This window comes from Gymnogyps californianus, chromosome 2 (assembly GCF_018139145.2).
Source record: "Gymnogyps californianus isolate 813 chromosome 2, ASM1813914v2, whole genome shotgun sequence".
NCBI lineage: Eukaryota > Metazoa > Chordata > Aves > Accipitriformes > Cathartidae > Gymnogyps > Gymnogyps californianus.
In genome coordinates this window covers 166,968,443-166,982,105 of record NC_059472.1, presented here as the reverse complement: position 1 = coordinate 166,982,105, position 13,663 = coordinate 166,968,443, and the positions used below count along the sequence as shown (strand labels likewise).

The 13,663-nt window shown below is 63.6% G+C and overlaps 1 protein-coding gene across 1 annotated transcript in view; it reads right to left on the bottom strand.

The window, feature by feature from the left end:
- NBEAL2 (neurobeachin like 2) overlaps positions 1-13,658 on the bottom strand; it is a 17,580-nt gene extending 3,922 nt beyond the window's left edge. The window contains 21 exon segments of the mRNA XM_050890951.1: positions 73-297; positions 758-850; positions 956-1,038; positions 1,138-1,272; positions 1,275-1,319; positions 1,322-1,466; positions 1,551-1,670; positions 1,761-1,893; positions 1,981-2,552; positions 3,164-3,262; positions 3,401-3,484; positions 3,607-3,690; positions 3,898-4,004; positions 4,076-4,361; positions 4,867-4,952; positions 6,194-6,276; positions 6,370-6,491; positions 6,590-6,677; positions 7,395-7,562; positions 7,805-7,893; positions 13,608-13,658. Of these exon segments, the coding sequence (XP_050746908.1) occupies positions 73-297; positions 758-850; positions 956-1,038; positions 1,138-1,272; positions 1,275-1,319; positions 1,322-1,466; positions 1,551-1,670; positions 1,761-1,893; positions 1,981-2,552; positions 3,164-3,262; positions 3,401-3,484; positions 3,607-3,690; positions 3,898-4,004; positions 4,076-4,361; positions 4,867-4,952; positions 6,194-6,276; positions 6,370-6,491; positions 6,590-6,677; positions 7,395-7,562; positions 7,805-7,893; positions 13,608-13,658 (2,898 nt within the window).
- Positions 13,659-13,663: the final 5 nt, after the last annotated feature.

Below are 13,663 nucleotides of genomic sequence, written 5' to 3'. Positions count from 1 at the left end.
CAGGCAAGACCTCTCCTGCCCGTGGTAGACACCAGCCTGGTCCAGGCAGCACCTACGTGGCAGTGGGGTTACCTCCAGCCACCCGAGCAGGACGGCTCCTGCTCTGTGTCCCCTGAGGTCCTCACCTGAGGACTTGCCCAGTGGGATGAGCAGGCCCTGGGCATTCCTGGAGGACGTCAGCTCTGGCCCCACCAGGTCGTTGGTCTCCTGCTCATCCTCGGGCTCCTCCTTCTTGGACGCCACTTGCTCGAGCAGGGGCAGCAGCACGCCCATCCCACCCACGCAGTTGACCACGTCCTGCCGGAGGGAGGCAAGAGGCTTTGCTGGGTGCCGCGTGGTGACGGCAGCGGAGAGGAGGAGGTTGCACGTGCACCCGGGGTCCGTCCTGCCTGCTCATGGGCTCAGCCCTGGCCACGGAGAGCCAAGCCCCGTGGCTTGCAAAGATCAGGGTGTGCCCAGACCCATCCTACAGCACAAACCTAAAACAGGTCCCCAAAAAGCACCTGTTCCCCTGCACCACCCATGGTACCCACCCTGGACACCGAGGACCTATGGGGCAGACAGGTCCTTAAGGGACCCATGGGTCATGCAGGTCCTTGGTGGACCCAATACCATGTAGCAGAGTCCCTGTAGGGTCCAGGGGAACCACCATGGCCATCCAACACCCTGTGGGGGTCCTGCCCTGGCCTCATAACCAAGGAGGGGCCCAGCTACCTCCATGCCATGGGGTGGATGGGCCACCCTGCGCCCAGCATACCTTGATGTCCCAGTTGACCACCTTGTGCCCTGTCAGCCTCCCGTCCAAGCCATGGCTGGGAGAGAGGTCCAGGCAGATGTTGTTCCTGCAGGCCTAGAAGAGAGCACCATGGGAGCATCCTCATGCTCCTGGAGATGTCACTTATGGCAGAGGGTCTACCAGTGCTGTTCCCATCCCCAGCGGGGTGGCTCTCCTCACCTGTGGCGTGTAGTACAGCAAGAGCTTGCTGCTGAGCTCCACCAAGTCACCTTCCAGCGTAAACGGTGATGTGACGTTTGGTCCTGGCAGAAGAGGATTGGGGTGAGCTGGGGCATGGTGGAGGAGACCCCGGTTGCCACCGGCACCCCTGTGGACATCCCCCGCGTCCCACCCTGACGTACCCGCACAGAAGAGCGCCTTGACCTGGGCTTGCTGCAGAGCCTCGCAGAAGATGGCTACGGAGCCGAGGTGACCCTCCAGGGAGGTGGGGCTGCCCCACTCGGTGTCCTGGCTGCCGGCCGCTGTAGTGGCCACCACCCCTCGGTGGGGGGCTGAGTGGGGGTCCAAGCATGGGGACCCAGGGCGCGGGGACGGACTGGGAGCGGCCGAGCGTGGGGTGCGGAGGGAAGACCAGCTCCGGCCCATGGGATGCCGGTGGGTGGCCAGCAGCGGTGGCGGTGGTGGTGGTGGTCCGGTGGCCCGCGGAGCCGATGCAGCAGGAGGTGAAGGACTGGAAAGGAGAAGGAGTCATGCTCAGCCCCCAGCCCCATGACATAGGGAGGGGTCTGGCTGGGCGCCGGGGGGGGTCCCCCACCTCGTGGAGGGAGGGGAAGCGGAGCTGCGCCGTCTTCCGCAGGTGCCCATCGGCGTAGATGCTGACGATGTTCTGGCCGAAGGGCCGGCGGCCGGCGACGTGGACAATGTCGACGCAGTGCTGGGGGGACAGGGAGGAGACGTCAGGCATCCTGGTGTCCTCATTGCCCGCCCTGATGGGGACGGGGATGGGGACAGGGATGATGCTCACCCAAGCCGAGTCGTTGAAGGCAAACTCCGGCAATGCCACCGTCATGTAGTCCTTCTTGGTGCAGACGGCCACCACTAACACGCCGCCGGCGGTGAAGAACGCCTCAAAGCCCGTCCCGCCGGCCGTGAAGAAGCTGGTGGAGGTGAAGCATGGTGGGGATGGTGGTGCTGCCCCTCCTCATCCTGACCTCATCCCCCCCGCTCCCTCCACTGAGCATCACCTGTAGAGCTGCCTCCTCTTTGGCCTCACTGGTGGCTCAGGCTCCTCCTCGCTCAGGCACAACCAGGCGTGGAAGGCGAAGGCACTGCCGGGCCACTTCTGGACGGTGGGCACCATGATCCCCGCCATACCGGGTGTCAGGTCGAAGCACTGCAGTGCCCGGGGGGGTCCCTCGACCCGTGCCATCCCTGAGAGCGCCCGGATGACGGGCGCCGCGTAGGGATGCGGTCCCCGACCCCGCTCGTGCCGCAGCAGCCGCAGCAGCTGCCGCAGCTCCCCGGGGCGGATGGAGAGGCTGCCCAACGCCCGCAGCAGCTCCAGTAAATTTTCGGAGCAGGCAGCCGGCAGCGCCGGCTCGGTGGCCAAGGCACCCAGCAGGCAGCCCACCATGCCCGCCTTGACGCAGGTGAGGCGGCTGGGCAGGGAGGCTTCGCAGAGCCGCCGCAGCCAGCCCGAGAGGAAGACCTGCAGCTCCCGGCACGCCAGCGCCGGCAGCCAGGCCAGCAGGATGAGCAGGGGTTGCTCGTTGCGGATGGGGCGCACCGGGAAGGAGCTGTGGTCGCCCTCCACTGCCTGCCAAAACACAAGAGCTGGTTGCTGCAGCCCCGTAGAGAGGGATAGATCCTTCCCCGGCCACTCTGGGCTGGCAGCAGAGACCTCGTGTATCAAGCTCCTTGGAGACTCCCGTGCATCAAGCATATCAAAAGACCCTCATGCTTAAGAGTCTTGGAGGCCCCCGTGCATCAAAAGTCTTGGAGGCCACCGTGCATCAAGTATATCAGAGATCCTCGTGCATCAAGAATTTTGGAGACTCCGTGCATCAAGCATCTTGGAGAGCCCCATGCATCAAGCATCTTGGAGAGCCCCATGCATCAAGCATCTTGGAGAGCCCCATGCATCAAGCACCTTGGAGACCCTCGTGCATCAAGCACCTTGGAGACCCTGCTGCATCCAGCAGTACCAGAGCAAGCAGTACCACATCAGAAAGGGCTCAAAACTCCTCAAAGCTGAGCATGACTCCAAGCTAAAGATGACCCCAGGACCCCTCGGGAGGAAGCTGATGGAAAACTAGCAGGGTGGAGAGGACTGGGGGGTGAGGAATGGGCTGCCGGGGGCTGAGATCTACCATGAACTACCAGCGCAGAGGGCTTTGCTCAGCGTGGAAGAGAAGCAGGCATGCTCACCATGTTGAGGAGCTCCTGGAGCAGGCGTTGGGTGGGCTGGCCTTGGCTCCTCAACACCTCGTAGAGGTGGGCATAGCCGATTCGCTCCTTGAACACCTCCTGCAAGCACCCGGGCACGTGGGACCCCGTGCCGAGCCCCACCACGTGCTGCTTTCGCCCCAGCCCACCTCGCAAGGTGAAAATGCCCAAACCCGTCCGCTTTTGGGGTGTCCTCCCCGCCTCGGGTCTGCTGCCCACCTTGGCTGAGGGCGAATTGCTCATGATGGCGGTGAGCACCCCGATGGCATGGACCGCGATGGCATCGGAGCTGCCGTTGAAGACCTAGAGGGACATGGGGGTGGTGGGTCTGCAGAGCCATGGGGTTGAGGGGACACAGCCCACCATGCCTGGTCATTTGGTTATGGGGTGGCCCCACTTGGTTGTGGAGTGGCCCCACACGATACCTGCTGGAGCCCATCCCTGTCTGGCGGCCGCGCAGGGACCTCGTCCTGGGCTTCACCTGCCTCCCGTGAGCTGCTGAGGTAGAGCTGTGGGACATGGCGTGGGCATCAGCTCCGGGGAACGGCACCCAGTACGGGGTGGGGGGAAGAGGGAAGGGGGTTATGGAGGGTCCCCACCCCATGGATGCTGCTGCAGCACAGCCACCCCGTCCCGGCATCATTTAGAGCCAGGAAGGGTGAGGATGGAGATGAGGGTGTTACCAAGGGGACACACCAACATGGCCACCCCGGTACCTTGCTGTTTTGGAGGAGCCGGATGATGTGCTCGAAGCAGTTGTTGCTGAGAAAGACGGCTTGGAGGACCGGCCGGTCCTCGCAGCTCAGCATGGCCGGGATGGCATCTACGGCGAGGTGGAGATGGCTCAGCACCCATCCCGCATCCCCATCCCCATCCCCATCCCCAACCACCTACCCAGCATGAGCACGCGAAGAGCGATGAGGCCACCGGCCGCCTCCGGCGCCAAGGAAGCGACGGGCAGGTCCGAATTGAGCACCCTGAAGTAACCATCCAGGAGGACACGCAACGGCACGGGGCCGGCGCCGGGACTACTGCCGTGCAGCACGTGGACCACGGCCACCACGCCGCGTAACGCCAGCTCCAGCAACTTGGGGACCGGGGGGGTCCCCCCGCCTCCCCGCTGCAGCACCCCCAGCAGCACCTCCACCGCCGCCGGCGTGATGGCCCGCAGCGCGTTGGGCTGTTGGGATGATGGGGGGGGCGGAGATGGGCTTTTATGTCGCCTATCGCGACATAAAATCTTTTATTTAAGCTATTAATGCTGAGCCCGACGTCTCCAGGGCTGCCGGTTTTACCCCCATCTCACTGCCCCCCGCTCCTGGGTGCGTGCAAATTAATTTAAAGCAAATTTCGGAGCCATTAATTAAATCCTGATTTTTAAGCACCAGGTTAATTAAACCCTATTTCTGCTCAAATTTAGTCAGCCAAGAACTCCTCATCTGCCATCCCAGAGCTGAACCGGTGGTGAACCAGCAGCTTCAACTCAAACCCATCTTTAATTTAATTTCTTTTTTTTCAGGTAAACCCACTGAATTTAGGGCTGGAATTTTAAATATGATTTTCAAAGGCTTTTGAAAATTAAGTGGTTTAATTCCAGCGTTTATCTCGCTTGGAATAAATAAAACTTTGGGGTTTATCACTTGGATGATGATCCCAAGTCCTCCCCATCTGCTTCCCAATGTTACCTTGGATCCGGAGAGGATGGCCCCAAAAAGATGGATAAGCCGGAGCTGGAGTGTTTCGGGGAGCTGCCCTCCGGCTTGGAAACTCTCTGTGAGGATGAGGAAGGAAAGATTAACTTTGAGGAGTAAGCAGCAAAGAAAAAAAAAAAAGGGGGGGGGGGGAGAACCCCTTTTCTACCCAAATCCACCCCAAAAACCAGCCCACGTGGGTGCTGGACCCTGTTGATGATGGAAGGGATGAAGATGCTCAAATTTTTGGCAGCTCTGGTTGCGCCGGGGGAGGTTTTTTTGGTCCTTAAAAAAAAAGAAAAAAAAAAAGGGTTTTTTGTTCAAAACTAGGGTTCAGTTTGGGGATTTACAGGCGGTTGGGTGCGTTGGGAGTTTTAGGTGATTTTTGGCGACGCCTGCGCCTCGGAAGGGGGGGTTTTTTTGGGGGGCTTCCCCGGGAAAAAAAAAACACAACCAAACCCCTTTGCATTGATTTTTGCAGGCTCCCCAGGTCATGCAGGACTTAAGCCCTGCTTTAGGATCCTATACCTGCCTCCCGGGACCCCGTACGTGCCCATACGGGCACGTACGGGGTCCCGGGGGGCAGGTATAGGCTCCTATATTTGCCCTTGAATCATATACTGATCCTGTGGCAAGTATAGGCTCTTATATTTGCAGGGACAGGTATAGGATAACGAGGGGCAGGTATAGGATCCTATATTTGCCCTTGAACCATGTTACAACTCTGGGGCAAGTATAGGATCCTATATTTGCAGGGACAGGTATAGGCTCCTATATTTGCGGAGGTTGGTGTAGGATATCCAGGGGCAGGTATAGGCTCCTATATTTGCGGTGGCAGGTAGAGGACATTCTGGGGCAGGTATAGGATATCCTGGGGCAGGTATAGGCTCCTATATTTGCAGGGGCAGGTATAGGATAACCAGGGGCAGGAATAAACTCCTATATTTGCAGGGGCAGGTATAGGATAACCAGGGGCAGGTATAGGCTCCTATATTTGCCCTCGAATCATATACTGATCCTCGGGCAGGTATAGGATCCTATATTTGCAGGGGCAGGTAGAGGATACCCTGCGGTAGGTATAGGATCCTATATCTGCCCTCAAACCATATACCTTCCCCTGCATACTATACGCCCCCATGGATCCTATATGTGCTCCTGGATCCCATCCCCACCCCAGCATCCTCTACCTGCCCCTGGATGCTCTACACACCCATGGATCCCATACTGACCCTCTACGTGCCCCTGGATCCCATTGCCGGAGCCCAAGCCTGGCTGCAGCGGGTGATGGGGGGGGGACACGGGACTGGGCCCCCCCTTTTACCTTGGAAGAAGGCGTCGAACTCGGGGGGCAAAGGGGCCGGGGCGAACTTGTATTTACTCTTCTCCTTCGCGCTGATGACTTCCCTGGAAAGAGAGAGGTGAAGTGGGGGGGACACGAGGGGGGTGGGGGATTTTGGGGTGCCGGGGGGGGGGGGGGTGGGGGGTGTCCCCGCTCACCCGCTCAGCTGCCGCCGCCAGGTCTGGTAGGGGTCGAAGAGGCACTCGCAGAGATGCAGGGCGTAGAGCATCCCGCTCTCCAGCTGCATTCTGCTCTGCTCATCCTCCTGGATACTCTTCAGCTGCCGGAAAACCGGAGCAGGATTAACCCCCGCGCCAAAAAAATCCTCCCCTGGCTGAGGCCCCCCCCCCCAAATTGGGGCAGGGGTTCTCCCCGCACGCTCACCTTGCTCGCGCAGACCCGCAGCAGCTTCAGCACCTCCGGGATGAAGCCAGGGGTTTTGTCCGCTTGGATGTTTTCCAGGTTCCTGGGGGGGGGGAGGATAACATTTTGGGGGGGGTTAATGCATTATGGGGGGGTTATTGCACCGGGGGGGGGGGGTGTGTGTTATTGCACCGTGTGTGTGTGTGGGGGTGATAACGCAGCAGCCGCTGCAAGCCAGGGCACGTCCTCAGCTGAACCTTGTCAGTGGCTGGGAAGGGGGGGGGACACACAGGCGGATGGTGTCGTCGTCCCCCCCCCGGGGACATGGAGGTGGTGGCTTTGTGGGGGTGCTGCTGCCAGGGGGGATCCCCTTGTGTTGGCTGGCAGGAGGTGGCAGGGCCGCGGGGGGTGGGATGCACTTTGGGGGGGCGGGGGGGGCAATGATACATTGTGGGGGGGGGGGATGCTATGCTTTAGGGGGGGAATGCTGTGCTTCGGGGTGGGGGTAAATACTGTGTTTTAGAGTGACGTGATGCATGACCCCACTTCAGGGGGGTGATGTGCTTTGCGGAGGGGGGTAATGATGTATTTTTGGGGGGGGGGGATGCTACACTTTGGGGGGGGGGGGGGGGGGGGATGCACTTTGGGAGAGCGATGCTGCACTTCAGCGCAGAGCTGGGCTGCATTTGGGGCTGATCCTGCAGTGCTGGGAGGACCGAAACCAGGAACCCCTATGGGTGGTGGTGGGGGGGACACGGAGGGAAGCCAGGACCCCCCCCTCCCCAGGGTGGGGTGGGGTGAGGGTGGGTGTTTCACCCACCTGCAGATGATGATGAAGAACTTGAGGAGGAGCAGCGCCTGCCCCAGGCTGGCCCCGCCACCCTCCTCCTCCCGCGGGACCTGGGCCACGCACTGCCCCAGCCGCTGGCTCAGCACCTGCAGCACCTCCCGCGGCAGCACCGGGATCTCCGACACCGACTCCTCCGGCCTGCGACGGGGAAAACAGGGGTGGCAGGATGTGACACCCCCTCCCCCCCCCCCCCCATAACCTTACTGCCCCCCCCCCAGCTTCAGACCGGATGGTTTGAAACCACCGAGAGCGGATGAGCTGCCGACGCTGCCGCCGCACTGCGGCAACCCCCACATTTAACTGTGGGTGTCACCACCACCCCCCCCCCCGCCACGGGGTGTCACCCTTGCAGCACCCAAGGGTGCCGGGGTGCTCCTCACCTCCTGGGCTCCAGCGAGGGCAGGGCGATGATCTTCTCGAAGTTCATGACGAAGGCTTCCAGCCACTGCTGCAGGTAGGAGAGGTCCTTCTGCAAGGGCGAGGAGGGGGCTGGAGTCACTGGCCAATCAGATCCCACAGTGACCACCGCCCCGGAGGTATCAGCCAATCAGCAGCCAGAGTGGTCAAGCCCCCCCCCCCCCCCAGGAGCCACCAGTCAATTGGCACCGGGGGTGTGAGCACACCTCTGGGAGCCACTGGCCAATGGGCAATCAGAGACGCATAACCTGTGGAGCTGCTGACCAATCAGCACCTGGAGCAGCACAACCTGTGGAGCTGCTGACCAATCAGCACACAGAACAGCACAACCTGTGGAGCAGCCGACCAATCAGCACACAGAGCAGCACAACCTGTGGAGCTGCTGTCCAATCAGAACCCAGAGCAGCCCAACCTGTGGAGCAGCCGACCAATCAGCACCTAGAGCAGCACAACTTGTGGACTTGCTCACCAATCAGCAAAACCCATAGAGCTCCTGACCAATCAGCATCCAGAGCCACATAACCAATCAGCAACCAGGGCACCTGTCCCTACAGACAACTACCAGCCAATCAGCAGCAAGAGCCGCCGGCCCGTAAAGACAACTGCTGCCCAATCACTTGCACAGAATAACTCACCCCTAGGAGCTGCCAACCAATCAGCACCCAGAGCACCTGCCCCTACAGGCAGCCGCCAGCCAATCAGCAGGCAGAGCCAGGCACGGGCAGCCGGCACCGCCTGACACAACCCCCGGCCCGGCGGTTGTGCAACGGCGTGATTCACCCCGGGCTGCCACCGCGCCCCGGGCCGGGCACCCCCCCACCCATCGCACCTTGGGGCACCTACCGCCCTGAGCACCCAATGCAGCACCTTGGGGTGACTCATGTCCCTGCCCACCCCAGCGCAGCCCCTCGGTCACCCACGTCCCTGCCCACCCCAATGCAGCACCTTGGGGTCACCCATGTCCCTGCCCACCCCAATGCAGCCCTTGGGGTCACCCATGTCCCTGAGCACCCCAGTGCTGCACCTTGGGGTCACCCATGTCCCTGAGCACCCCAATGCAGCCCTCGGGGTCACCCATGTCCCTGAGCACCCCAGTGCTGCACCTTGGGGTCACCCATGTCCCTGAGCACCCCAATGCAGCCCCTCGGGGTCACCCATGTCCCTGAGCACCCCAGTGCAGCACCTTGGGGTCACTCATGTCCCTGCCCACCCCAACGCAGCCCCTTAGGGTCACCCACATCCCTGCCCACCCCAATGCAGCCCCTCGGGGTCACCCACATCCCCGTGCACCCCAATGCAGCACCCTAGGGTGTCGCCAGCCCAGCAGGGACCGTCCCCTCTTGGGGACATCCCGCTCACCCCGGGGACCTGCCCCCCATCCCCAGCTCCCTGGGGACATGGGGGGCCCGATCGCTCCCCACAGCACCGCTGCGACAGAGGGGACCCCGAGGGGACCTCACACCCCTCCCAGCAGCATCCCCCCAAAACCCACCCCCCAGTCCCACCCCAGGACCCCCCAAACCCCCGCCCCGGAGCCGCCGCCTCCCTCGCATCACCCATTTCCCCCCCGCCTCCCCCCTCCGTCCCCCCCATTTACCGCCGGCTACGGCTCAACCGCAAGCACCAGCATCCGGTGAGGCGAACCGGCGGGGGTCCCCCCTCACGTACCCCCCCCACCCAGACCCCCCATTACCTGGCCGGCGGGGTGACCGCGGCCGTCCATGACCCCGCTGCACGGCGAGCCGCGCCGGCGCAGCCAGGACGGGATGGGTGGTGGTGGTGGGGGGTTGTTGTTGTTATTTTACGTCGTCCCCCCCCACCTTTCTCGCCGCCGCCTCGCTTTGCTCTTGTGCAAAGCGACCAAAACCAAAAAAAAAAAAACCAAACCCCAAAAAACCCAACAAAAAAAAAAAAAAAAAAAAAACAACCAACCCAGAGCATCAGGAAATGCCAAGTCACCCGCCGCCCCAACGGCGCTTCCTCCCGCTGCGCCCGGCTGCCCGGCACCGTTTCGGGGTGCTGGGGTGCCGATGGTTGCCCCGGGTCCCGTGCGCCCACCCAGCAGCTCTGGGACGGGCCAAGGATGCAGGCAAGGTCAGGGTGGCGGGGCGACGGGGCACAAGGGATGATGGGCATCACCGTTGGAGCCGGCACGCGGCATGGGCACGAAGCTCCGGCCCGGTTGGTTTCAAACACCACGGATAACTGAATTGTGCCAAAAACATGAGCCAAATCCTGCTGTCACCCCCGCGTCGGTGCAACCAAAGCCAGAGTGTACTGAGTTTGCCAGTTCTCAGCATCCCTTCCCACCCCCTCCTCCCCCCCCCAATATCTCCCCTTGCACCCACCCGGAGCCGGCGTCCCATCCCGGCACGGCACTCACCGGGCCGGTGCCGGTGGCCGCCCCCGCCAGTGCCCATCCCAGCCGGTTGCCGGCTGGCAGAGCCTGTTGGGTGGCTTCTGGGCTCGGCCGGCGCGGTGCCGCCTGGGAACGTTGTGCCGACACCTCCATCCCTCGCTGGCGCTGCCGAGAGCTCCGGACCCCCCCAAAAACTGACGGTGGCAAAGCCACCAGGTTGTCACCTCCCTGCTGTTGAGTCCCATGGGGTGACACCGGGGGTCCCGGCGGTGGGATCCCACCGGGGTCCCTGCCACCCTCCCCGGCTGGCGTGGGACAACATGGCTGGCACTATCCACGCCATGGCACGGCCACCCTGTGGGACGCCCCCGGGGACATCCCTGTCCCCCTGCCAGCGCCGGCGGCGCGGTGACGTGAGCTCTGCCCTATTTTAAAGCCACGAGAGATAACGCATCCGCTCCCGGCGTGCAGCCCTCATCTGATCTCACCAGCCGGGGAGCGGGACAATGACGGGGGACACTGCCATCGAGGTGACGCTCAGACCGGTGGCATCACCCGCTGCCCTGGGTTCAAGCCTCAAAACAAGCCCGGTAGTGGGACAGGAAAAGGTTGACGCGGGCCAGGGACGCGTCCCGGTAGCCTTGTCCTTGCCGGGTGCTTGGGGACGTCACCGTGGTGAAGGCCAGCATGGTTTTGCAGCGTGACCCGGCTGGGGAGGTGACACCGAGGTCCTGCCTCAGCCCCGGTGCCTCTCAGAGGTGGCACGGCCACCTTGTCGGTGCGGCACGGTGAGCGGGTACACCCCGACAGTGTGGCACGCTCACCGTGCAAGGGTGCACACCCTGACAGCGTGGCACGTGTCCCCAAGGGGGAGCACACAGCCCGGCGGTGCAGCGTGTGTCCCCAAGGGAGCGTGCACACGCTGATGGCATGGGACGTGTCCCCGCGCGAGTGTGCATGCCCTGATGGCGATGCAGGCATCCCCGTGCAAGCTTGCACACCCGACAGCATGGCAGGCATCCTCATAGGACCATGCACGCCCGACAGCGTGGCACGTGTCCCCCATACAAACTTGTACGCCCCAACGGCGTGGCACGTGTCCCCCATACGACCACACACACCCTGACAGCATGGCACGTGTCCCTGTACGACCACGCACACCCGATAGCATGTTATATACGACCATGCACACCCAACGGCGTGGCACGTGTCCCCATATGACCATGCACACCCAACGACGTGGCACGCGTCCCCTGTATGAGCATGCACACCCTGACAGCACGACGTGTCCCCCGTAGGAGCATGCAGACCCTGATGGCATGGCACGTGTCCCCATACGACCATTCATGCTCGACAGCGTGGCACGTGTCCCCGTACCACCATGCACACCCCGACGGGACAGCACCTGTCCCTGTGCGAGTGTCAACACCCCAATGGCGTGGCACGTGTCCCCCATACGAGCACGTACGTCCATTTCCCCTCTATGACCGCGCACACCCGACCGCATGGCACGTGTCCCTGTACGACCACGCACACCCCAACGATGCAGCGTGTGTCCCTGTGCGAGTGTGAACACCACAAAGGCGTGGCACCTGTCCACGTATAACCACGCACACCCGATGGCATGACACGCGTCCCCTGTATGACCATGCACAGCCGACGGTATGGCACGTGTCCACCGTATGACCACGCACACCCTGATGGCGTGGCACGTGTCCCTGTACGACCACGCACCCCGTGGCATGGCACGTGTCCCCTGTATGAGCACGTACGCCCCAACGGCGTGGCACGTGTCCCCGTACAACTATGCACAACCCAAGAGCGTGGCACGTGCCCCCCTACAACCACGGGCCCCCCACGGCGTGGCACGTGCCCCCTACAACCACGGACCCCTCCACGGCGTGGCACGTGCCCCCTACAACCACGGACCCCCCACGGCGTGGCACGTGCCCCAGAACGGGCCTGGGGTCATTTGGGGGTGGCAGCATCCGTCTCCGAGGGGACCCTGAAGATGCTTCAACCTCTTTTCCCAAGACTGAGCAAAAGGGGGGTGCGGGGTGGCTTTGTTTTGGGGGTGCAGAAGAGCTGGCGGGTCCCAGGGGACATCGCGGGGCCGGATGAGGTGACAGACACAATGGCTGTCCCCATCCCCAGCTGGGACCACGGTCCCCATCCCTCCCAGCGTCCTCGGCTACGTGCTGGGGACACAGTGGGGTTTTGCGGTACAAAGAACCCCCTTCACCCCAAAACCTCGGCTGGTCACCCCAAGCCGTGGGCGACACGGGGTGGGGTGGGGGGGTGTCTCCTTTCCTCCAGGATCTGGCCCCCCCCAAACCTGGGAGCGGGAATAATTAAGGAGAAAACGAAGCGCGAGGAACTCTCGGGGGTGGGATGGGGGATCCCTGCATGCTGCTGGCCGGGGACCCCCCAACTCCCCGAGGACCCCCCCCCGGCCACGGGACCTGGCCCAGCCGGAGCTGCTCAAGCAGAAGGAAATACAACGCAGAGGGGAGGCGGCGGTGCCAAGGGGGGGGGCATGGGGGGTCCCCCTGAGCAGGCACCCCCCCCAGAGGCAGGACCCCCCCCCCGGTGTGTGTCCCCCCCCCATTGCTCCCGACGCTGCTCCAATGTCACTGCGGCCGCACCTGCAGCCAGGCGGGGGCGCAGGGACCCGGGGTGGGGGGGGGGGGCACGGACACCCCCCCCCCCCCCCAAACCCTCCGGGGGTAAAGGGGGTGTGGGGACCCCCCCGCCCCGCCATCCCCCCGGGAGAGGTGGGAAGGGGAGCGTAGATGCGGCGGGGGGGGGGGGGGAGTCCAGGAGGATGCGGGGGGGGGGGGACGGGGACCGGGGGGATGCGGTGCCCCCAAGGGGGTCACGGGATGGAGCAGTGGGGTCCAGGGGGGGCTGTGGTGCCCCCATGGGGGGTATCACGGACCTCGGGGTGCGGTGACCCCGGGGGGGGGGGGGGATAGCACAGGGGGGGGTCGTGGACCCCCCGGGATGTGGCAGGGAGGTCCGGGGGGGGGACGCGGTGCCCCCCAAGGGGGGCGCACGGGGGCGGGTCGCGGACCCCAGGACACGGCAGTGAGGTGCGGGGGGGGGGGGGGGGATGCGGTGCCCCCCAAGAGGGTCGCACGGGGCGGGAGGGGGGGGGTCGCGGTATGTAGCAATGGGGTGCAAAGGGGGGGGGGGGAAACGCAGTGCCCCCCAAGTGGGGAGCCCCGATACGTCCAAGGTAGTGCAGCCACCCCCCCTCCACCCCCCCCCCCCCCCCCGGCCCCGGCAGGAGGTGCAGGCAGGGGGGGTGCAGGCAGGGGGGGGTGAACGCAGGGGGGTAAAGGGGTGCTGCCCCCCCCCCCCGGGAAGAAGCTGGGGGGGGGGGGGATCTCCGGTGCCGACCTCACCTTGGCGAAGTAGAGCATCCAAAGCTCGTAGAGCCGCTCCCGGGAAGCCATGCCGG